We start from the raw sequence: 25306 nt of genomic DNA, 5'->3' as shown, positions 1-25306 counted from the left end.
AATGAGGCAAACAGGATGAAGCACTTTGCTTTCCACCAGAATCCCATACAAATGATTTTTGGGGTTGAATTACAAATAGTTATAATATTATATAATACTCTCTATATAACATTTAATAATATATTATATACGATCATTTGTTACAATATCTTAACATCTACATAGTAGATATATTTTATAACACTATAATTTCATAACACTTTATAAATATAAGCTCATCTAATCCTCACAATCCTTGGGAATAGGGGAAATTATTGTACCCATTTAGCAGTGGGAAAAATTGAGGCAGATGGGTTAGATGAAGGTCACACTGCTGGGAGGCGTCTGAGTCTGCACTTGTATTAGGACACTGTAGCGCCCCCACAGGGGCCTGCCTGGCTCTTGAACTGCTCACTACTCCCTACACCACAGCCTCTCCCACTTTGTGAATTAGCGATCTCCCCACCTCAAGCGGCTTCTCCGAGGATGCCCGAGATTTCGGGTGTAATTGCACGAAACTCCCTCCCATTCTCCCTTCACTCCAGGCTTTTCCTTCCGCGCAGACGCGTAGGATGTAAAGTAGTAGTAGAGCGTTACGAGGGAGGGGAAGGGAAGAGTCGAGCGGCTGTCCAGGTGCTTGCGCATTATAGGAGGCCGAGATTGTCATAGAAGTCAGAGCGCGTCGGCGCACGCGCGCGCAAGCGCAAACACCCCTGCCGGAACTCCTGACTGGCGTGTCTGCGTCCCGGGAGCGAGATCCGTACCCACGTGTAGCTGCCGCGTGCGCGCGCGTATATTCACGCTTATTCCCTCTTTTCCTGCCCGCCGGAATCCTTTTCTAGTACGAGGTACTACAAACGCTACCATCTCGAGCAAGGTACTGAAACCCATAGAGGCGGGGGTGGGATCCCGAAGCGATGACTAAGCGCCGCGGCCGGCCGGCGCCCCGCGGCTCCGGCGGAAAACCTCCGAAGGGCCTCTCCCAGGATGGCACGAGCGCGCAGCCCCGCCGGGAGGCCGAGCTGAGGAAGCAGCGGCAGGAGGAGCTGCGTGAGAAGCAGCGCGCGGCCCGTGAGCAAGAGAAAGTCCGGCGGCGCAGCCTGGAGAGCCTGCAGCGCGAGGCACTGCGGCGGCAGCGCGAGCACGAGCAGCGCGAGCACGACCTCCGCGCCTTAGAGCAGCAGCAGTATCTGCAGCTGGAGCGCGAGGCCTCCCGCAAGGCCTATTATCGTGAGTTTAAGAAGGTGGTGGACGCGGCCGACGTGGTGCTGGAGGTGCTGGACGCCCGCGACCCCCAGAGCTGTCGCTGCCCGCAAGTGGAGCAGGCCGTCCTGCAGGCGCGTGGCAGCAAGAAGCTGGTGCTCGTGCTCAACAAGATCGACCTGGTGCCCCGGCAGCTGGTGGAGAAGTGGCTGGCCTACCTGCGCAATGAGTTCCCCACGGTGGCCTTCAAGGCGTGCACGCAGCAACAGCAGCGCCACCTGCAACAGAGCCGCGTCCCCGCCCGGCAGGCCTCGGCAGGGCTGCTGAGCAGCGGCGCCTGTGTGGGCGCCGACTGCCTCCTCAAGGTCCTGGGCAATTACTGCCGCAGCCAGGACCTGCGCACGGCCATCCGCGTTGGCGTCGTGGGCTTCCCCAATGTGGGCAAGAGCAGCCTCATCAACAGCCTCAAGAGGGCGCGTGCGTGCAGCGTGGGTGCCACCCCAGGCGTCACCCGGTGCCTGCAGGAGGTCCACTTGGACAAGTACGTCACGCTGCTGGACTGCCCCGGGCTCGTGCTGTCCGCCCCCAGCTCGGACAGCGCGCTCGTGCTGCGCAATTGCATCAAAGTAGAGCAGCTGGCGGACCCGGTGACGCCCGTGGAGGCCATCCTGCGGCGCTGCAGCCACGATCGCCTCTCCCGCCACTACGGCGTGGCCGACTTCACGACCCCCACCGAGTTCCTGGCGCTCCTGGCGCAGAGGCTGGGCCGGCTGAAGAAGGGAGGCACCCCTGACCGGGAGAGCGCGGCCCGGGCCGTGCTGACGGACTGGATGAACGGCAGGATCAGCTACTACACGCACCCGCCCGAGACGCACCAGCTGCCGGCGCACATCAGCGCCGAGATCGTGACCGAGATGGGCAAAGCCTTCGACTTCGAGGCCCTGGAGCAGGGCAACATGGAAGCCTTGGCCAGCATGCCCTCGCCAGCCAGCGCCCTTGGCCAGCAGCCTCTGGACCCGCCCAGGGAAAGGGAGGAAGAGATGCTGCAGGAGGAGGAGGAGCAGTTCTGGGACGCCAGGGAAGAGCCGGAAGCTGGCATGGACGAAGACAAGGATCCCGAGTTTGGGGCCATCACTGTGGAGCCCAAGGGCGGCAAGGGCAAGAAGCCTGCCGAGACTGGGCAGAAACCGCCCCCCGCCCCCCGGCTGGAGGAAATCTGGGCCCTGGATCCTCTCCAGCAGGGCCAGGGCCTGGCCGCGGCCTGCAAGAAGAGGAAGAAGATGCAGAAGAGGGCGAATAAGCTGGCCACCAAGCTGTCTGACAGCTTCGTGGCGGCCCTGGACCTAAGCATGACAGAGGCCTGAAGCAGGCTGCAGCCGGGACGGGAGGAGAGGCCCATCCGGCCTAACGTGGTCCCGTGGTGTCCTAAGGGACGGCCCTCGTCCCCAGCCGCCCCAGAGGAGCGCTCCACCAAGGAGCACCAAAAGAAATGGGAGCCACGAGTTCAGGGAGGCCCGATGTGTGAGGGGGACTCATCTCGGCTTTGGGATGTGGGCTCTGAGCCAGGCCTCTGGGGAAAACCACCACCACTAGTGAGTGAGCATGGGGAGAAGGGGACCTAGAGGGAAGGTTTCCCGAGCAGCTGCATGGTGCCGGGAGGGGTGGGTCTCATTAAACGATTGGCTCCGGTGTTGTGTGTTTGTGTTTACTGGAAAGTGAAGTATCTTATGGGCGGGGTTGGGGGACCTTAAATGCTATGTAAAATACAGCTACTTAAAACAGCAAAAGTGCTTTGTGACTATTTTCTGTGTGACTCTGGGCAAGTTGTAAACTAATAAGCCAAGGTTTTCTCATCCGTAATAGAAGGGGATTGGATTTTATAACTGGTAAAATGGGGGGAGGGAGCTATAAGGTAGTTGGGGTTAAGTGTCCGGGCGGTCACACCCCTAGCGTTGAGTGTCTAAGACTGGCTTTGAATACAGGCCCCGGGCCGGGGCTCTATCCACTGGCACATCTAGGTGCCCCTCAGCCCTAATCTTTTATGAGGAGATGGGTAGGTTAAATAGAGTGAGCATGCGTTGCTACGGGCCAGACGTTGTCCCGTGAGACGGGGTATTTAAGGGAAGCTCTAGGAGCAGGGCTGCCGTTTCTGACTTTGTGTGTTTGTCAGATACTTCATCCAAATCAGGGTGTTTGGTCCCTGAGAATAGGGGCTCCAGCTGCCACCCCAGCTCTTTCCAGCAAACTGCTGCCTTCCCCAGCCCCTCTTACTGCTGGGAAGGGGGGGGGGGGCGAGGAGCATCCCCTGACCCAAAAGCCTGGGTTGCCAGTCCCGTTAAATAAGCTGCAGCTCCCCCCTGCCCCAGCGTAGAACATGGCTCTCTTATTTGTTACTTAAAGACCAACACAACTTACCCTTCCCCTACCTTTCTAACCTTTTTATGTATTTCTGCTTTTCCTGAACTCTGCAGTATAACCCACCTTGCTGTTTCTCACACGTGGCACTCTCCTTGCCTCTGCAGTTATTTTCCTCCAAAGGACTCTGGGTACTCACAGCCTTGTTTCCTTCCAGACTTCAAATACCACCTTCTACATGAAGATTCCCACCCTGCCCCAAGACCCTAACACAGCCCTTAGTGCCCTGAGTCATCACGTGTACTGTTTATACATATAGGTGTTGTCTTCCCCGTAGAATATCCACTCCTTTAGGTAAGAGGTTTTTACTTTTCTCTGTGTTTCCAGCATCTCTCAGTGTCTGCTTATAATACACTGTGCTTAATTAATAACTTGTCAGCCGAATTCCCAAATACTGCAGATGATCAGGCAAGTCTGGAACAGTAAAACTGCTTTGTGAGGTATAAGTTTAACCATCCCCCCAAAAATTGAATCAAAGAAGCCCACAAGATTACTAATATGGAAACAAATAGATCTTTGCAGAGGATGCTTCAGGGAGAGGGTTTGAAGTAAATCAGATAGAACTAGGGCAAGGCTAGAAATGAATATGAAAACTTAAGAGCTGAATTCATTATCTGCAGTGACCTATCTTGGTCCCAAAGAAAAGGTGATAGAGCATTTTTCCAATAGGTGGTAGATGAAAGAAGAAAAGTGTTTCCGTTGGTTTTAATTAACTTTTTGTTAGAAGAGGACGTGTGCAGTAGTAGAGTTGGAAAAGATGTGGGGACATGTACAAACCAAAAGACATGAAGTTTTAAAATGGGCAAACCTTTTGAAAACAGCCTGATATATAAGAAAGCAGTGGGAATCAAGACACCTGGGCACCCAATTCAGACACTTATTGGGCAGTCTGCCCCTTTGTCAAGTCCCTTTCTCCTTTTGTCAAACAAAGGGGTTGAATGAGACGATCTCTAACGTATCTGTACATTCTAAGACTCGGAGTTCTGCCTCTGAAACCTAATTCGAGGACTCGGGATGACTGAAATCTGACTTACTGATCTCAGTCATAGAATGGCAGCTTCCTGATGTTGGCACCACGTCAGCTGTTGGCTTCGGGAGCTATGGCAGCCTCTCTACCAGATAGATTTCCTGGACGTCCTCCCATAGTCCTGGTGACGAACAGTACTGCAAGTCCTTGAACCTTTGCTGCACTAACAGACTTCCACCCCCAAACCATTCTGCTCTCCAGCTCCCTGGGAAGCATGACCATCCACAGAGCCTCAGCGCTAATGCTTAGGGAAAATGCATCAAATGTCACAAAAGTTCACTGCACCACTGAGGGGTTTTGGTTAAATGGCTGTGCTCCATTTCCCTCAAAGAGCAACACAGAAAGGTTTCTTGGAGGCCCACTCAGCCAGTTAGTTGCCAAGTCTTCATTGATTTTCCTCCACAACATCTCAGCATCCATCTCCGTTTCTACTCATGCAGATATTACCTGCTTCAGGTTTTCATCACCTCTTGTCTAGAAGGATGCAGGAACAACCTAATTGGTTTTCCTGCAGCCAGTTTCCACTTCCCACTCCATCTTCCACAGAATGAAATCTCTGAAGTGCAGGTAAAACTTACTCCAAAGCCCTGGAAGCTCCAGAGACTCCCTTTTGCCTCCAGGATAAAACAGGAAACATTTCAAGCCCTTCACAATCCGACCTTTCCAGGTCTCTTAACATTTATAGGGTTTAATCCAGTGGTCTTCAATGTTTTTAAACAGGGGGCCAGTTCACTATCCCTTAGACTGTGGGAGGGCCAGACTTAAGTAGCAACAAAAGCTCACACTCTGTCTCCGCCCCTCAGCCCATTTGCCATAACCCGGCAGGGGCCAGGCCAGGCCGCAAGGGCCGTAGTTTGAGAACCCCTGGTTTAATCAATTGGCCTGCTGGCTGCCCCTCATAAGCAAAATTCCATTCCCCATTTTTGTGGCTTTGCCCAGGCTGTACACCATACCTGCTGTGCCCTCTCATCACCTCTGTCCCTTAGAATCTCTGGCCTTCCTTTAAAGACCAGCTCAAATAGCTTTCCATGAAACTTTTCTTGGTCCTTCCAGCTGCTGATGTGTCCTTAGTAATTATATTACCTCTGTATATATTATCTATGTGAATAAATGTTTCTTTGGTATACCATAAATTCCTTGAGGGCAAGCATTCTTGTATTCCTAGCTCTTATCCCAGCACCTAACCCCTAATAGCCGCTTCACTTTGTTGGGTTGATTTTTTTTTAAATTTTTTTAAAAATTCATCTAGCAGACAATCCCAGGTTCAAATTCATATTCTTTTCCTTTGCTGTGCTTAGCATAGCTGTGTATGTCAAGCAGATGTGTTCTGCCTAGTGGACAAGTACACTTACATAGTTAAGTGACTGTTATAATCCAATATTTCAACTACTCTACCTTTTCATTAAAGATTAACATAAATGTTGATAGGAGATTTTCCCCCTCCCCCAGCCAGTAAGGATTTCTTTCACTTTACAAATGCATGAAAAAAATTTTTCTGCTCTCTAAGTTGAAATATTAGCAGAGTCTAAACCATGATTTCTCTAGCAAAGAGATTGTCTGGCCATGAGAAGAGCTCCAGCAGAAAACAGCAAAGAGGTAAGGTGATAGTCTATAGATATAAGATATTACATACATTGTCAGATATAGTTAATTTGTTGGGGTTTTTGTTTAAATTTGTCCTTATTACAAAGTGGGACTCCATGAAGAGTGCATATTGGGAAATAGATCTTATGTAAAAATGAAAAAAAGGCATGAATAATAACTATTATTTGGGATTAAAAAAAAAACCTGGGGAATAGGATATATTGCTTATATCCAAGGGATCTCTATTTCATTCTAGTCCAGCCCTATCTATATTCTTCTGGCAGAATTCTAGCACACAGGGATCCCATTCTGTGGTCAGAATTCTCCTCATCACTGCTGTTATTACTATTGTTATTTCTTCTGAGAGAAAAGGTTATTTTTGAGGGGTGGAGAGTTTCTCTTCTGGATTGATTCAATCAATAAAAGCATAAATAAATAAAATCTAAAACTGCCCAGATCACAATCATGTTGAACAAATGCAGTGATGTTGGTGAAGGGGAACAGATTCAGAATTCTGACTCTCAACTAAGTTCAAGTGATTTCCCGAGATACTCAGGGTGGAGCAGAGATGCTGCTGATAACATGTATGGCATGGATTGAACAGCATGAAGAAAGCAACTGACTGCAGCTGTCGGTGTGATTTGGCAGCCTCCAAACCATTCAGACGAATCTAAACAAATCACAATCCGTGGCTTCCTGATGCCTGAAGGAAAGCCCTAGAATGACTGCTCTGAGCTGGCCTCCCAGGCAGGGGTGGGTGGAAATATGCAGATTCTACAACTTTAGGGTCTTCCTAGGGCTTTTGCTCAGTACAGCAGCTGCTACCCTCCCACAATTTTGGCTGGTTACTGCAAAATCGAAGCTTTCATTCACTAATCATATGTCAGCAGCTCTTCCCACTGTGACGGTAGCCAGCACCACGGGCATCCACCCCTGGCACCCTGTTAAGCCAACAAACCGGCTCTCCTCTTTCAGTTCCTGATCTATCATGCCATCTACAAGAGGGAAACAGTATTCCTTGGGGCCCTTCTAAGAAACCTTAACCCAGAGACAAGATGCTTTTCTGGGAAGTCTGAACTTTGGCTCTGTTCTTTATCTCACTTCCCCAGAAGTTGCTGGGATTTCTAATTTCTCTGATGTCTCAGTAGCCAATTATCTAATGAAAGGTGTTTCTGATTAAGGAAAATGAGAATTATCAAAACACTAACACTATTCTGCAAAGAAAACAAGGAAAAGGGAAAGAGAATGAGAGGAACTCACACACATACACATGCAAAACCCCAACAACAGCTAGATTAGGAAGGAAAAAAAATAAACTCCCTGCCTTTTTTCCCCCAAAACAATTTTATACTGAGCCAGTTATCATGGAATCAAAGTGACATGAAATCATAATCAGCCACCTGCTGGGACTGCTCTGCTTCCTGCTGAGCGAGTGTGCCTAGCCTTGATGGCTTGGGAGAAGCTGCGATTGACAGGGGAACCTGGAACGAAATGTGCTTGAAACCCCTAACAGCCAGCACATTTGGGATATTCACCCTCACTCGAGAAAGGGAAGCGAGCAAGTGAGATCTGCTGGTAACTAAAAACACAGCAATCTGTCTGAGCTGCAGAAAGATTTTGTTCTTTGATGATATTCCTTCTGGTTCTTCTGTCAGCCAGTTCTCCAGGGCCTTCTGGGCACAGGTAGAAAGATGAGGTAGAAACAAGAAACAGGAAAAGTGACTCAATGCAGGAGGGTCTAATTCACTACAGAAATCAGTGAAAACCTCTGAGAAATGGTGATCAAAGATGACCTTCCTCAATTATGGCTAGCAACTGTATCAATGAGGATATCAACCTGTGGCATTATTATGTGAGTTATTAGAACTCAGATCTTGGAAATCATTCTAGCTTACCTCTCTCATTTTAATGATTAGGTAAACAAACTTAGAAAAGTTTAATGATTTGCCAAAGATCTCACATATAATTAATGGAATGGAAGCTCTTTGAGGTCAAGAAGTTTTACGTTTATCTTTTTATTCCCAATCAGTCAATAAACATTTATTAGTCATCTTCTGGCTGCTGGACACTGTGCTAATCTTAAGATACAGAAAGAGGCAAAAGACAGTCTCCTTTTTGTCCAAGAACTTACAATCTAAAGGGTGAAATAATATGCAAACAAGTAGATACAAAATACTAAATAGGATAATTAACAAAGATAAGGCACTAGGATTAAGAGGAATTATGGAAGGTTTCCAGTACAAAAAAAAAAAAAAAAAAAAAAAAAAAATCCATTCTGCTAACATTCCTGAAAGTATCCTTCTTCTTTGCTTCCCTGTGCCCAAACTACGGGACAATATGTCCACAAAGGTGTTTTGTCCCTGGAAGATATTGTTTTTCTGGGAGATAGGAATGCCCAATGAGCAAATAAAATTCTGGCCTCCTAGAAGTGAATCTTCAGATTGTCCACAAGCACTTATGTGCCAGGGACTGTGCTATGACTGGGATACAAAAAATGGCAGAATCATAGCATCTTAGAATTGATAGAAGCCAGTTGAGACTGATTCAGACCCACAGAAGAATCCCTAGTTGGATAAGTGGGTCTCCAGCTGTTCCTTGAAGACCTCCTATGGGAGGGAACCCACTGCTTGCCAAGGCACTCCTTTCCATTTTGGGATAGTTCTAAGTGTGAGGACATTTTTCCCAAATGTTCCCCCTTTGCAAATTCCAAATATTGAATCTGATTCTGCCTCTGGGACCATACAAAAACAAGCTGAATCCCTCTTCTTCAAGAAAACCCTGCAGGTACTTCAACATAGCTCCCAAGCCCACCTGGGCCTTCTCCATACATATCCCCAACTGATTCTTTTATGGAATGGATTCCAGGCCCTTCATCATCCTGGTTGTCCATCTTTGGATATTTTTCCATATCTTCAGAGTTCTTCTGAAACTATGGCAGCCAGAGCTAAACAAAATATTTCAGATATGGTCTAAGAAGAACAACATACAGAGGAGTGATTACTTCCTTATTACTGAAAGCTGTGTGTCTCTTAATGCTTCCCAGTAGCATATTAGGGGTTGCTTTGGTTTTCCACATTGAATTGTTTCCTCAGTACTTGTACTCTACTAAAACCCCTTAGGCCTTTTTCTAGGGAAACTGCTTTCTATTTGTGCCCCCCCTGCTTTGTACTTGTGAGGTTAATTTTTTTAACCCAAGGGTAAGACTTCACATTTATTTTTATTACAGTTAATCTTAGTAGATTTGGCCAAATTATTCTAGTCTGTCAAAATCTTCTTGGATCCTGACTTTCATCCACAGTGTTAGTTATGTCTTCCAGCAGCTTGTTATCTGCAGATTTGGCAAGGGTGTCATCTGTGTCCATGTTTAAATTATTGGTTTAAAAAGTTAACAGCACAAGGCTGATAACTTAGACCATTGGGAATAGTTTATTAGAAGCCTCCATTTAGTTGAATTTGAATCATTAATAATTGCTCCTTGAATCAGGTCATTTAACCAGTTGTTCTAAGTCTATCTAGTTATACTTTCTACCTTATATTTTTCCATCTTTTCTTAAAAAGAAAAGAATAGCACATGTTTTTATGAAATATTTTGTTAAGGAATGTGATATCATCCCAGGTTGCCCGACTCTTTCAAGAAAATAGCAAGAAAATGTACTCATATGTACAAAAATATAACAGCTCTTTTTGTGTTGGCAAAGAACTGGAAACTAGAGAGATGCCCCTCAATGAGAAATGGCTTAACAAATCATATTATATGAATAGAATAGTATAAAATCATGCTCTAAGAAATGGTGAAGGAGGTGGTTTCTGAGAAAACTGAAGACTTGCATGAACTGATGAGAGTGAAATAAGCACAAAAGGAGAACAATTTCTATAATAACAATAGTGTGAAGATGGAAAACTTTGAAAGACTAAGAAATTCTGGTCAGTACAATAACACATGATGTAACAATGCCATCTTTTGCCTAGAGAAGTGATAGATGGGGTCTTTTTTTTTTTTTTTTTTTTTTGGTCTCAGTCAATTTAATGTCTTGCTTAGTTATGCATATTTGCTCCAAGTATATTATTTTTCTTTTTTTTTGTAATGTGAGTGCAGGTAAAAGAGGAAGAAAATTGATTTTTATGAAGAAAAATTCAAGATAGCATAGTTAAATTATTTTATTTTTGCTATTGATTAAATGAATTTTCTCCTTGAACTCTTAATTCTCATGGTTTGGGCTGACAATAGTGTAGCCCCATTAGTTCATATTTTAATAGAAGATGCAACTGAGCTCCAGGGAATAGAGTAATAAGCCAGGAATACATGCTTTATTAATTACACAAAAACCTCTTCTTAATCCAAACCTCAGTGATACGGTGTTTCTTTAAAGTTCAGTCAACTGAGATTAGCCTGGTATAGAATTTCTATCAGTTCTTGTGCATAACTTCTAGATAAGACAGAACATTTCAGTCTAATAGTTTTTTGAAAACTTTCTAAAGAAAAGTGATGGGGGTATTGTCTAGTTTAAAACTCAGAGTAGGACTTAAAATTGGAGCACAAGTCCTCTACCTGTAAAATCCAGTACTCTTTCCAATATGCTGCACTGATTTCCTGATGCTATGTGGAGTTCAGAAAAGATCAGTGTAAAAGAAAATATAAAGTTATCTTTATTTAGGTGATAGTTGCACATGAGAGAGTAAATAAGATTCTCAGGGAGAAGATGTAGAGAAAAGAGAGCGAAGGGAAGACCTGAGGGAACACACACATTAAGAGTTCAGAAAATGGGGCAAGAGCCTGCAAAAGAAACAAAGTTTAGAAAAGTAGAAGCAAAACCTGGAGAGTTTGGAATCTTCAAAGCTGAGAAAGGAAAACATCTCATAGGAGAGAATGGTCAGTAATGTCAAAAGTGATGGAGAGGTCAAGGAAATGAAGGGCCAAATGACTCTAGCCCCAAAATGTCAGTGTGGGAGGTATTTGAGGAGGCAGTGAGTTCCCCAAACTTTAGACCACATACATGGTGGCCCAATCAACCTATGTTTAAGGTAATCTTTACCCTATATTATGTTTTTGTATGTCATAGTGTTTCCTTTAAATGCATTTTTTGGAAGAGATAAATATTTATTCTAACTCCCTGAATAAGAGTAGAGTTTCTAAGAAAAAATTTCCTCATTTGTAAAATGAGGTCAGATTGATAATTTCTGTGGTCTCGGCTATCTTAAAATCCCATGATCACATTATACTATTTATATTCCCTAGGACAGTTAAGTGGCTCAGTGGAGAGAGCACTGAGCTGCAATTCAGGAAAATCTGTATTCAAATATGACTTCAGACACTTACTAGGTTTGTAACCTTAGGCCAGTCACTTAACCCATTTTCTTTAGTTTCTTCATCTGTAAAATGGGATAAAAATAATACCTACTTCCCAGAGTTGTTGTGATCAAATGAGATAATGATTGTAAAGTACCTGGCACAATGCCTAGCACATAATTAGCACTATAGAAATATTAGTTATTATTGTTAATCACGAAAACCCGTCTAGTCATCTTTCAAGTAGATCTGAACATGCTACAGTGATTCATCTTACTATACCTAGATCCTCTGACTCCTCCCCAAAATATTTTAACTCTGATGGATATTAATTCTGTCATTAATCCCTTTGGGAGCCTGGCAGTTGATTCATGGTTGAAGTTCTTCCTGTTTTGGGAGCAGGATAAAGATAGCAGTCCAAGCTGATGATTGATTGACAAAGCTTACTATTCTTTTCTATTCAAGGCATTAAATCTCTGATCAGTAATAAAGGAAATCATCTGCCCCTTTGTTGTTGAATATTACCCAGAGGTTCCTATAATGTGGCCCTGGGTATGGAGTCACAATTTGAAGTTTCTAGAAAGGTTCAAGTCTTCCCCCCTCCAATCCAGGGGATGATTATATTGTCATAATCATTCTGTTGCACAACTACCTCCTTCTCTTGGCCATATCCATTATTTCCAATATGAATTAGCCTCTGGCTTCTGGCTAAGTTCTTTCCCATCACTGTCCTCTCTGCAACCTTCTTTTGTCTAGGGAGAATTATCCCCCTGGCTGCCTGTCCTTACTTGATTTCATTCTTGTAGTCCTAGCAATTGCCCTTGTTTTCTGAGCCTAAGCCAGAACAGTATTGGGATAAGGGCCATTATACAAGGAGCCAAGTCAACCTAGGGGTGCTTTATTAGAATTGCTTCTTCCTAGTGCTACTTGGCTAAAAAAATCCTGGCAAGTTACATGCTCAGAGAGCGGCTGACTATCAGGCCCTTCAACATCCTGGGGTTCAATTACTATTGTTCACAAGTCCACATCTGGTATGCTCGCCCCACTCCCATAGCTATCATCCTAGTTGATATGAATTAGCTTTTATAAAAGGCTGTTTATTAAGAAGTTATATCAAAGATAAATGTTACAAAAACATTCCTCACACCCGGAGGCTTCACACAATCAGTTTCTGGGAAATGTGGGCTCACTCTTAAAGAATAAAGTTGTCAGGTACACATAAAGATAACATACAAAGCTAAGGGGTAACCGCTAATTAATAGCCCTGGAAACCATTTTATTTCCTCTAACAAGTTTGCTCCTGCATGAGACATCACTGAAAGATGAGTCATTCTCGATCAGCTGGGCTGCCACCTTGAAGGGCGGACGGTTGAGGGGTCAATCTACTGAGTGTGGTCAAGCAGCTCACTCCTTGGAGTTGACTCCAAGTCCACTGCCCTCAAGTATTGGGGCCACCAGGTCTGGTAGTCTCTGCTACCATTTGCAGAGGACATCATATATTATGAGCTATAACATTAGCTCATAATATAGTAACCTGGTTAATACCATCTCTTGATTTCATTCACTCACAATCAGGAAAGAATAAGCATAACAAATATATATATATATGTAATACATATATATATATATATATATATATATATATATATATATATATATAATAAACATAATGAATAAACAAAATAAATAGGGTTACTATATACTCACAGACAGAATTACCTAGTGGGAGATTGGGGCCCTACCTGGCAACTCAGTAATCTTCCTTACTAGAAAACTTCCAGGGAATAGTTTGAGAGAAAATCCACTTTGCATGTACTGTCAATCCAGCTTTTCCACCAAGCAGTTTCTTCCTCACCACAATACCATTTTCTTATTCAATCAGGAATGGAAGAAAGCTCACCAAGCTGCCAAATATTGCATTAAAACCAGGCAGAAAATATTACAATTGTGCTCTATAACCTACTAAGAAGGGGGAATCCATGCATTGTTAAATGACCGGGTCCTCAGTGGCCAGTCATTCCATTATCAAGACCTCAATCATTCTGGGCACTGGAAATATATCTTCCTTATTCATGACTACGGCTGGAACCTCAGGTTGATGCTTCTCAGTCACATCTGAGTCAGTCTTCATTGAGCCTGGCCTCTGATCATCACAGTCTGAATTCATTAGCATACTTGAACACCCTGGGTTTATTCCTAGATATCATGACCTTAACAAGGAGCCATCAGGGAAGCCAGTTATACTAAAACACAAACATATGGGATGAATTTCTTGACCAGAAACCCCAGGGAATCATATAAACTTACATGAGAGGTCAAACAAATATGGAAGTACAAGAGTCCATAACCCTGATCCTATGACCTTTCTCTCTGCTGTGTGGACAGACTCTCAGTTGTTCAGTCGGGCTTCTCTAGAATGAGGAGAGCCAACCTTGGATCACCAGCCTTTTTAATCCTTCTGGTACTTTGGAAATAGTCCTGTCTTGACTCCCTTGCACCAGAAAGAACTGAAAGATTGTTGAGTCTGTACTTAACAAACCCTGTTATTTCTACCACCATAACATTTCTCCATGTCTATAACCTTCACACAAGTCCTTGACTGGAATAACAATACATTCCTTAGTTGCCAAAGTGATTTTTCAAAAGCTTAGGGTTTCCCATGAAGATCCCTCAATAAACTGTAGTAACTTCCTATTATTTACAAGATCACTTGGTTCACTCATTCTCCCAACAATCGTTTATCAAGAGTCTGCCATGTACTAGGAATTTTTCAAGTACATAATACTAGGAACAGAATGAAACAGCCCCTGTCCACAAGGATCTTTCATTCTATTGGCAGAAAATAAATTATATACACTTAAAAAAATGAATGAATGGAATAGCATCTAATAAGTACCTACCATGTAGCCAATATTGTGCCTTATAAATGCTAGAGGCCACAAATACAAACGTGAAGACAGTTCCTCCTCAAAGGTCTTATATTCTGATAGAGTAGGAAATGAAGGAAACTGATGGTCAGGAAGGGAAATTTTATTTTGGAAATAGAATGCTGAATGGAGCTTTAAGGTCATAGACCTTTCCTTCCAATAATAGTATTGTCAAAAATGAAGGGAGGAGAAGGTAGTACCTATGTGGAATTGAGACAGCTGTCAAGATGACTGAGGATTAAAAGTGAAAAATAGTGGCGGAGGCCGACCAAAATACATGCAAATTATATACAAATAATTTGGGGTAGGTTGAGGTTTCCTTTATACTGGAAAGTATTTCTATCTTCTATATTAACTGAGGTCACTGTTCTCTGCATGGAGGCTGATGTTTCATAAGTAAATCTCCTATGACCACACTGAATATGGTGACGGGGAATCCCTCTTTTCTATAGATTTGATGAAAATGATGTGGAAGTCTAGAATGAAGAACAGGGGAAAATATTATGTCAAGGAATTAAAGAATGGTACATGTTATAACATATAATTTATTCTTCCATCAGTATTATTGATTAATTTGGCTATACAAATTTAGTTTCCAATAACATGAATACTAGGGGACCTTGAATTGTAATATTTAACTTGGAATCTGTACAATACCTCCACTTAGTTTGGCAAGATTTAACTACTTAAGTCTCTAATATAAATTTTCCTTATCATTTTATAAGATGTGATCCTTTAGAGATTAAAAATGGGCAAAACAGTACTGACCCACGTTAAACAATCCTCACTTAATAAACAGACATTGATATCTAACAGATAGACATTTAATATATTACAAATCATTTTAACATTTGTAAAATGATTATTGTAACATACTTCTGGTATACAATGAATCTAATTATATTTTGTAATGTTAATTTTGTGCATATCTGCTCATTTTTCTGCCCAAATGTTCTAATTACACTATTGTTTAGTTTTTAAGTTTTTTTTTAAGAGTTTGAGTAAAGAATTTACTTTTTTTTTTTAAAGAAAGAAAGAAAATGATGTGGAAATAGAATGGTATATTACAACCAACATCAACTTCACAGTAAGTAGACTAGGCAGCAGGTTATTTAATGTGTTCTAGTTCTGGTTCTACCATTGATTGATTATTTGACCTTAAGCAGATTATTTTCCCTCTCTGGGCCTCAGAAGAAGTAAGTTGGAATAAAAGTAAGCTCTCAGCTCTTGTAGTCTATTTTTAACAAGACTTCATTCAGTGATCTCTATTTTTCCTCTTTTTCCTATTCTCATCTCCTGCCTCTCCATCCCAGACTCCAAGATGTACAGAAATACAAGCTATTAGAGATCTAATTGTTTCCCTTAGAACAATGCAGTGAGGATGTTCATCATTCCTTATCTAAACACTAGGTGATGGCTAGGAAATGGCATTCTGGGCTGGGACTCTAGGCTCTACATTGTTCTTGTTTGTTTTTCATGCTCATTCTTGAAATGCACTGTGGAATCAGAGCCCAATTGGCCAGTTCCATTTGGGTCCCTGTGGAACAGCTCCAACTCTTACTGAGTTTGTTGTTTGTCCTTCAGTGTCTTTCACTTGCCCTTGAAGAGGACCATGAGATTAGGGAGGTGATGCCATGACATGCAAGTGAATTGGATTTAAGTGAGGTAGGACTGGGCAAGGTTACCTGCCTCACTTTCCCCTCTGGAACCCTCTTCATCCAATCACCAGATATAAAGTAGGACAGCTGGAGAAGACCCTGTATGCAGTAGAAGACTTTGGCCTTTTTAAGCTAAGATCTTTAACGAGTCTCAATTTGACTGAAGCAATGCTCAGTTAGTGGCTAAGACAAGATTTTTTAAAAATGAGGCAGAAAATGGTCTCTTTTACCTAGTCCCCCCCAAAAAATAATAATAATAATAATAATAATTCTGGGAGGGAAAGACTCTGAGAGTTTCTGGTAAAACCAAACAATTGTCATTTACATTCACTCCAAGCCGAGTGACCAAGTGGCTCTAGAACTGGGACCTATTGTTGTTGGTCAATCAATGAGAGCCAGAGTGATTTGAATTTAAAGCATGGTCCTGACCTGCACACCCCAAAGGTTTCAACCATCAAAATTGATATTCTTTTGGGCAGAATAGCACTGGTAAATGTATGATACCCAATATAGACAGAATGAAGTAAAAAGAAAGAAGAGAGAAAAGAAAATAAGAAAAGGAAAGGCTTTATATACATTCCAATGGATCTCATTTAGTAATACTGTGTTTATCTGAATGGTCCCTCTCAGATGTGCACCAGTTAGGGCAATGACCATATAGTCTGGGCTCTGAATATAGGAACCCTTATCTATTAGAAGCTGGGAGTTCATAGGGTGAGAACATGGACTTTGGGTTGGAAAAGAATTCAGCAGCTATCTATTTCAACCCCCTCCTTTTACAGTTGAAGAAACTGAACCCCAGGGAAGTTAAAATGACCAGGTGGCAAATGTCATTGGTGTTCTTTTCATTCTATCATGCTGTTTCCAACCCATTTAACAGAGATCCCTAAACGTTTGTTGTCCATCATTCTAGGGAAGTATAATTACCAAGGCATGACCCCGATCCATCACTGAGCTGTCAGTCATTCCTGAAGTGTAGTTTATTTGAGCTAAGATGAAAGAACCCAACTACCAACCCCATTTCCCAGTGGAACACTTTATAAATACTAAACTACTTCCAACTACTTGCTCCTATAAAATGGTCACTTGAAACTCCATTGCTATAGCAGTGAGTAGGTTCCTATAAAATGGTCATTTGAAACTGTATTGCTACAGTAATGAGTAGGTTCCTATAAAATGATCACTTGAAACTGCATTGCTACAGTAGAGAACAGATTCCAGGTAGCAAGAGTTTGGGGAAAACTCAGTATTTCCATACTTTGCCTACATACAATGGCAGAAACCAACCATGCGCCTAAAGTACAGTAATCCCAACAGTACTATAGGGAATTGTCAGAGAAGTCTCTGTTTAGTTGGTGGCAAACTTTTAAATTTTTCAAGGAAGTCCTTAGAAGACAATTGATTTAAGTAGCGTTTGAATTAAGACTTTCCTGCGGCCACCTGTGCAATGTTGAAGCTAATTGGGGCTCCTGATGCTGATTGGGAAGGTGTTTTTCAATTGTGTTTTTCCCCCTCTTCCCTCCACTGGATTCCATCTTCTCTTCTGCCATTTCCTGATCTCATTCTGAGCTGCCCGTGCATGGGATAGAAAGAGCATTAAATGGAAGTGTGCTTTTGTGTGGAAGTCATTACTGGGAACACCTGTTCACTGTTGAGTTTAATTGGACTACAGCTGGTGCTGACTGTGTGTGAAGGGGGATTGTTACTCTTTACTGACTAGTTCACTGTCAGTGGTAACAGTGGGGAAGTCAGTGCTCCAAAGTTCAGACAGCACATTGTACCCTCATGTACTTTATGTCCTATATGGTTAGTTGCCTCTGAGGTACATTATGGTGAATTTAGGCAGGAGAGGGGAAAGCCAGCATCTCTGTTCCATTTTATTGAGCAAGTTTTAATTCCAAATATAAAGATGCAGAGATATGCACTGGAGATGATTGATAGAAACGAGGTGTGATTATTTACAAAGGAAACAAAGAAATGGAACCTTCAGAGCAGGGCTTTTAGCAATATTAGCTGATCGCCTTTGTCCAAAGGCAATAGACATCAGAGAAAGGCACACATAGATAGAGAGTAATGAAGCTCAGGAATAGTTAGATAGCATATTAAGATTGCATTCCTGATTAGATTCATGATGCAAGGAGACGAAATCTAGCTATGGTCCTTAATAAAAATAAATAAATAATAAAGCTCAAAGTCATTGGCTTGAAATGAATAAATACTGACTTGTATATTATTCATCCTGCATAATAGCGAACCTAAGTTACAAACAGCACATAAATTCTCCTTTTCTTTTCTAACTTGGCTTCCTCTTTGATACTTTCCAATATTATCTAGAGATAATATTAAATATTAGCATTCCCCTAATGCTGTATAGACCTCCCTTTCTTTCTTTTTTTTATTATGGCTTTTTATTGACAAAACATATCATGGGTAATTTTTCAACATTGACTCTTGCAAAAACTTCTGTTCCAACTTTTCCCCTCCTTCCCTCCACCCCCTCCCCTAGACGGCAGGTAGTCCCATACATGTTAAATATGTTAAAGTATATGTTTATGTACATATTTATACAGTTGAGGCCTCCCTTTCTTATTGCTCCAGTTAGATTAATGCAATCAGGACTGTTTCTATCATCATACACTCCAGTTTCAATAATGACATAGGACTATCAGGCATTATTAGATCTATAGTAGTCAGAATGTTTCTAATTATTTAATTAGTTTTGGAATCTAAGGATCTAGATTCAAATCCTAACTCTGTTTCCTTACTGTTTACATGATTTTGACACTAGATCTCTCTTTCCTTATCTATAAACTGAGGGGTTGGACTAAATTGACCTTGAGAATCTCTTCCAGCTCTGAATTCTAGGGCCAGAACATAAGGAAGATGGCATGCTAAGTGGTGCTCCCAGTGCATAGACCACAGGACCTATAATCAGGATTGAGTTCCAATCCAGCCTCAAACACTAACTGTAATCCTGGCTAAATCACTTAATCCCAGTTTTCCTCAATTTCCATTTGCAAAATGAGAATAATATTAGCACTACCTCCCAGGATTGTTAGGATAATAACATAATATACTTATAATATATATGATAATAACTTAATAGGATAATAATTATAAAGCACTTGGCATAGCACTTAGTAAGAATTATATAAATATTAGCTATTGTTATTATGTACAGTTAACACTAGAGTGAACTTTGAGATGAACAGTTTTGACCCTGGACCAAGAAACAGACCTGAGATTCACACGAGAAAAGATTATACTTTTTTTTATTTGGATTGAAAAGTTATGAAAGAGTTCTTTGTTTGAACTAGGAAGAAAAACTGTAAATAACTGTTTAAAAAAAAAAACATACGTATAACTGGAAAAGGAGGTAGTGTGATATGTAGTGAAAATGTGGAAGAACAGATGGAGACACAGCCCGGGTGTTGCATTGGTATCCCCCAAATTTCAAAGGCTTGGGGGGAAAAGCTCCAACATGTTTGGTAGATTCTTTATAGAGAACTTATAGAAGAACATAAGTGAAAACCTAATGGAACAAGAAGGAATTGTCAAATGCTTACTGTGCAGCAATATATACTATGATCAGCTAAGAAGTGCCATATTACACAGACCACGGGGCCTGGAGGCAGGCCTTTCCTGAGGCCTTCCCGAGTTTAAATCTGGACTCAGACACATGCTAGCTGTGTGACCCTGGCCAAGTCACTTCACCCTATTTACCCCAGTTTCCTCATTTGCAAAATGATCTGGAGAAGCAAAGGGCAAACTATTCTAGTATCTCTGCCAACAAAACCCCAAATAGAGGCAGCAAGAGTAGGACAAAATTGAAAGTGACTTAACAACATCAACTATTTAAGACATTTGCTAAGTCCCAGGGATACAATAAAAAAAAAACAAAAAAAAACCCTGCTCTCAAGCAGCTTATATTCTACTAATGAAATGTATAATTACACCTCAAGCTAAGACAAGGAAGAAAAATGCTACAAAAATGACAACAATAGTTCTACCGTGCTTTGTACCTCGTCAGATCCCATTTGGAATATTGTGTTTAGTTCCATCCCAGATACCATATTTTGGGAAAGAAATTGACAACTTAGAGAACATGCAGAGGAAAATGACCAACAAAAACAGTAGAAGAGAAGTATGTGAAAATTAGTTGAAATAAATAGATATGGGACAGCTAGATAGTGCAATGGATAGAACATAAGCACTGAAGCAGGAAGAACTGAGTTCAAAGATGGCCTCAGATACTTACTAGCATTGATGAAAAAAAAAAATCTATGTTAGTTTGCAAAAAATCAAGAGGGATCACCAACAAAATGCAACAGCAAGAGATACAAAGAGAAATGCCATTCCAAACAAATGTTGAGAGTATAAAGTATTTGGGAATCCATCTACCAAAGAATAGTCAGGAATTATATGAGAAAAATTACAAAACACTTGCCACAAAAATAAAGTCAGATTTAAATAATTGGAAAGACATTCAGTGCTCTTGGATAGGCCGAGCGAATATAATAAAGATGACAATACTCCCCAAACTAATCTATTTATTTAGTGCTATACCAATCAGACTCCCAAGAAACTATTTTAATGACCTAGAAAAAATAACAACAGAATTCATATGGAAGAATAAAAGGTCGATAATTGCAAGGGAACTAATGAAAACAAACTCAGAGGAAGGTGGTCTAAGTGTACCTGATCTAAAGCTATATTATATAGCAGCAGTCACCAAAACCATTTGGTATTGGCTAAGAAATAGACCGGTAGATCAGTGGAACAGATTAGATACAAAGGACAAAAAAGGGTACATCTATAGCAATCTAATCTTTGACAAACCCAAAGATACCAACATTAGGGATAAAAATTCATTATTCGGAAGAAACTGTTGGGAAAACTGGAAATTAGTATGGCAGAAATTAGATATGGACCCACACTTAACACCATATACCAAGATAAGATCAAAATGGGTCCATGATTTAGGCATAAAGAATGAGAGCATAAATAGATTAGAGGAACAGAGGATAATCTACCTCTCAGACCTGTGGAGGAGGAAGGAATTTATGACTAGAGAAGAATTAGAGATCATTATTGATCACAAAATAGAAGATTTTGATTACATCAAACTAAAAAGTTTCTGTACAAACAATACTAATGCAAACAAGATTAGAAGGGAAGTAACACATTGGGAAAATATTTTTAAAAGTAAAGGTTCTGACAAAGGTCTCATTTCCAAAATATATAGAGAACTGACCCTAATTTATAAGAAATCAAACCATTCTCCAATTGATAAATGGTCAAAGGATATGAACAGACAATTTTCAGATGATGAAATTGAAACTATATCCACTCACATGAAAGAGTGTTCCAAATCACTACTGATCAGAGAAATGCAAATTAAGACAACTCTGAGATACCACTACACACCTGTCAGATTGGCTAAGATGACAGGAACAAATAATGATGAATGTTGGAGGGGATGTGGGGAAATTGGGACACTGATACATTGCTGGTGGAGTTGTGAAAGAATCCAGCCATTCTGGAGAGCAATTTGGAACTATGCCCAAAAAGTTGTCAAACTGTGCATACCCTTTGACCCAGCAGTGCTACTACTGGGCTTATATCCCAAAGAAATACTAAAGAGTGGAAAGGGACCTGTATGTGCCAAAATGTTTGTGGCAGCCCTTTTTGTAGTGGCTAAAAACTGGAAGTTGAATGGATGTCCATCAGTTGGAGAATGGTTGGGTAAATTGTGGTATATGAAGGTCATGGAATATTATTGCTCTGTGAGAAATGACCAGCAGGAGGAATACAGAGAGGCTTGGAGAGACTTACATCAACTGATGCTGAGTGAAATGAGCAGAACCAGAAGATCACTATACACTTCAACAACAATACTGTATGAGGATGTATTCTGATGGAAGTGGAAATCTTCAACATAAAGAAGATCCAACTCACTTCCAGTTGATCAATGATGGACAGAAATAACTACACCCAGAGAAGTAACACTGGGAAGTGAATGTAAATTGTTAGCACTACTGTCTATCTACCCAGGTTACTTATACCTTCGGAAGCTAATACTTAATGTGCAACAAGAAAATGGTATTTACACACATATATTGTATCTAGGTTATATTGTAACACATGTAAAATGTATGGGATTACCTGCCATGGGGGGAGGGAGTGGAGGGAGGGAGGGGATAATTTGGAAAAATGAATAAAATAAAAAAAAATCAAGAGGGAAGAGGGAAAGGACAGAGCCAAGATGCTCAAAGAGTTCTATTAAAACAAAAAACAAAAAACAAAAAACAACAAAAAAAAGAAACACTAGTTTTAGAAGAAATTAACTTTTTTTTTTTTTTGTAAATTGAAATAAAAGCACTAGAGGAAAAAAATGGAAAATAATGAGTTATAGAAGAACTGGAAAAAAAAAATTGTAACTTCGTACAAGATGTATAAAACCTTCCCTAAACAAAAAATCCTTTAAAAGTTAAAATGGAAGAAATAGAAGTCAATGATTCCATGAAACAGTAATAAATATTAAAATTAGGTCAAAAGATTTAAAAATAAGAGAAAATGTAGTCTCCCAGAGCAAAGACAGTTGACCTGGAAAACAGATCAAGGTGGGTGAAGTTAAGAATCATTGTGGGGGTGGGGCAGCTAATTGATGCAATGAATAGAGCACCAGCCCTGAATTCAGGAGGACCTGAGTTCAAATCTAATCTCAGAGATGAACACTTCTAGCTGTGTGACCCTAGGCAAGTCACTTAAACCCAATTGCCTCAGCAAAAAATAAATAAATAAAGATCATTAGACTATCTCAACTCTATGACCAAAAAAAGAACCTAGACATCACATTTCAAGAACCTTAAAAGAAAACTGCCCAAAACCTTTAGAACTAGAAGGCAAAGTAACAAGAGAAAGAATCTACCAGTCACCTCCTGAAACAAAAACTCCCAGGAATGTCATAATTCCAGAGCTTTAAAAAAAAAAAAAAAATACTAGAAACAGTTAGAAAGAATCAGGTACTAGGAGTTATAATAAAGATCATACCTAATTTAGCAGTCACCGCTATCAAGTACTAGAGAGCTTAAAATACAATATTCTAAAAAGTAAAGCATATAGGTTTAGAGCCTATATTCTTAGAGCCAAGAATAAAAATCAATTTTTGTTTTGTTTGCTTAATTGTATAATGTGTTGTTGTTGTTGTTGTTTTTTCATTCTTAATTGTGTCAGGGGAAGAAGGCGGATTTTTGTTTGATTTTTTTTTTTATTTTATTTTTTAAAAATTGAGGGATGACAATTGCTTTCTATAAGTATTTGCAGGATTAGAAATTGTTTGAAGAATCACACCAGATGAGAAAGAGTTATAAGTAGCATCTCTTGGAGAGTAATACCCACACTGATGAGATCATGGATTCATTGAAATATGTATGAAATTATTCCAAGAGGAAATGTGAGATGGCATACCTTAGCCTTCCACCTGTGCTCCCAGAGATTCCTTTGCACTGAAGTAAAATCATCACCTACTTTAATCGACTAGCAATCTGCTGTAGTGGGGAAAAAATACCGCAGAAACACAGGGAAAGACAATCATCTTAAAGACATGGCCTTTAGAGCAAAATCCCCTGTCACCCTTGGAGGAACTGACAGAAAAATGCCCAAGTGACAATGAAAACTGAAAACTTTCTGGAAACCAGGTTCAGGATTAGGTTTCACCACAGTCCCCACTAAAGAATTATAATTCAAGGAATTTCTCATTGAGAAACAAGACACATACAGCAGTGTGCCAGCAGTGTGTTTGCTGATAAATGTTTAACAACTAACTCTCCAAGAAAAAAAAAATACATACAACACTCTTTAAAGTTTATTCTACATGATTACATTTTCTCTGAGTTTTCAAGGAGGACTAGCCCCTCTGGGGTGAAGGTTGCAAACTGTCAAACTGTTGTCCACTTGCCACCCAACTCTCACCTGCGTCTCCAAGAAGCTGTGGCAAGGGCACATACCTCATCCTGGTAATCAGGCTGAGGATGCCTACCCTAAGTATATGAAGACTCCCTTGGCAGAAGGGATGGATAAGAACAGGTTGTTCCAGCAGTCATGAAGGAGGCTGAAGCAGGTGCTATGGAGCAGGCACTTAGAGCTTGGTCAGCCATCAAAGACACCAAAATCATTCAGTGCATTTTGGGTGACTTTTCATGTAGCTCACGCTGTCTTCTTGTGAAGCCATTGGTCTGCCTTGAAAACAACAATAATAATATTTTCCTCCATCACTTTAAGTCGAAACAATCAACAAACAACAAATCAAGTCCTGATTCATTTACCCATTTTGAGACAAATTCTCACACTAAAAATTTAATGATTGGTGGGTGAGAGCTGGTTCAAGCTGGCTCCAGCACATTTCTGTATACATACATGAAACAGAATAACAGTGTTATAATCAGGTACAATCAAGTGTCAGGCTGCAGACAACATTCTGCTATAACTCCAAAGGACTGGCGTTATCCTAGAAAAAAAAGGGAAAATATCCTTGAATTAAAATTGACAAAAACAAAAAACTTTCCCAGTTCTTTATTTTGCTAAATGCCAATGCTCCTCCACTCCTAAAGTAATATGTTACTTTTTATTGACTATTTCATTACCTGTGTTTCACACACCTTCAAGGCAGGGCCTGGTTTCTTTTTGTTGATATATCCCAGCACCTAGCAGAATGCCTGCTGAAACCCACAGCAAGGGTTAATAAGAATTTGTGGAATGGAAGTCAACAAGCAAACCAGCATATAGAAAGCAAGAGAGAAAGATGATAGATGATCTGTTTCCAGAGATAGCATTCAGAAGTTCCATGTCTTTTACAGTCCTTGATTCTAATCTAGATTTAATGGGACAGGAATAGACCAACGACTATCTTGGTTGAAGACCTAGATGTGCTCCAATGATATTTTATCCAATCAATTCTACAGCCTGGCTCTTAGGGATAGGCACTATGTTTGGGGAAAGCCATACAAATTTTATATAGGTATAAAATGAGATTAGTAAATACTACCCCCCAAGCCATTCTAACTGGAAATAACATTTTTTAAATCATTTCCCAAAATACATACCAGTGAACTCTTTGGGACATAAAATCAACAATCCCTTCTATTTACTATTGCTCCCATAGGGATAGCTAGTTAAAAGAGGTCACTAAATTTGGACTAAAAAAAGAGGAAATTAAATCTATTTT

The 25306-nt window shown here is 41.0% G+C and overlaps 1 protein-coding gene across 1 annotated transcript; it reads left to right on the top strand.

Annotated features, from left to right (window-relative positions):
* Positions 1-681: 681 nt before the first annotated feature.
* Positions 682-2969, top strand: GNL3L (G protein nucleolar 3 like). The gene has a single exon (XM_074298949.1). The coding sequence runs from the start codon at positions 897-899 to the stop codon at positions 2544-2546; it is 1650 nt and encodes a 549-aa protein (XP_074155050.1). The 5' UTR covers positions 682-896; the 3' UTR covers positions 2547-2969.
* Positions 2970-25306: the final 22337 nt, after the last annotated feature.

The sequence above is a fragment of the Sminthopsis crassicaudata genome, chromosome 3 (assembly GCF_048593235.1).
Source record: "Sminthopsis crassicaudata isolate SCR6 chromosome 3, ASM4859323v1, whole genome shotgun sequence".
Lineage (NCBI taxonomy): Eukaryota > Metazoa > Chordata > Mammalia > Dasyuromorphia > Dasyuridae > Sminthopsis > Sminthopsis crassicaudata.
This window is presented reverse-complemented; position numbering and strand designations above follow the sequence as displayed.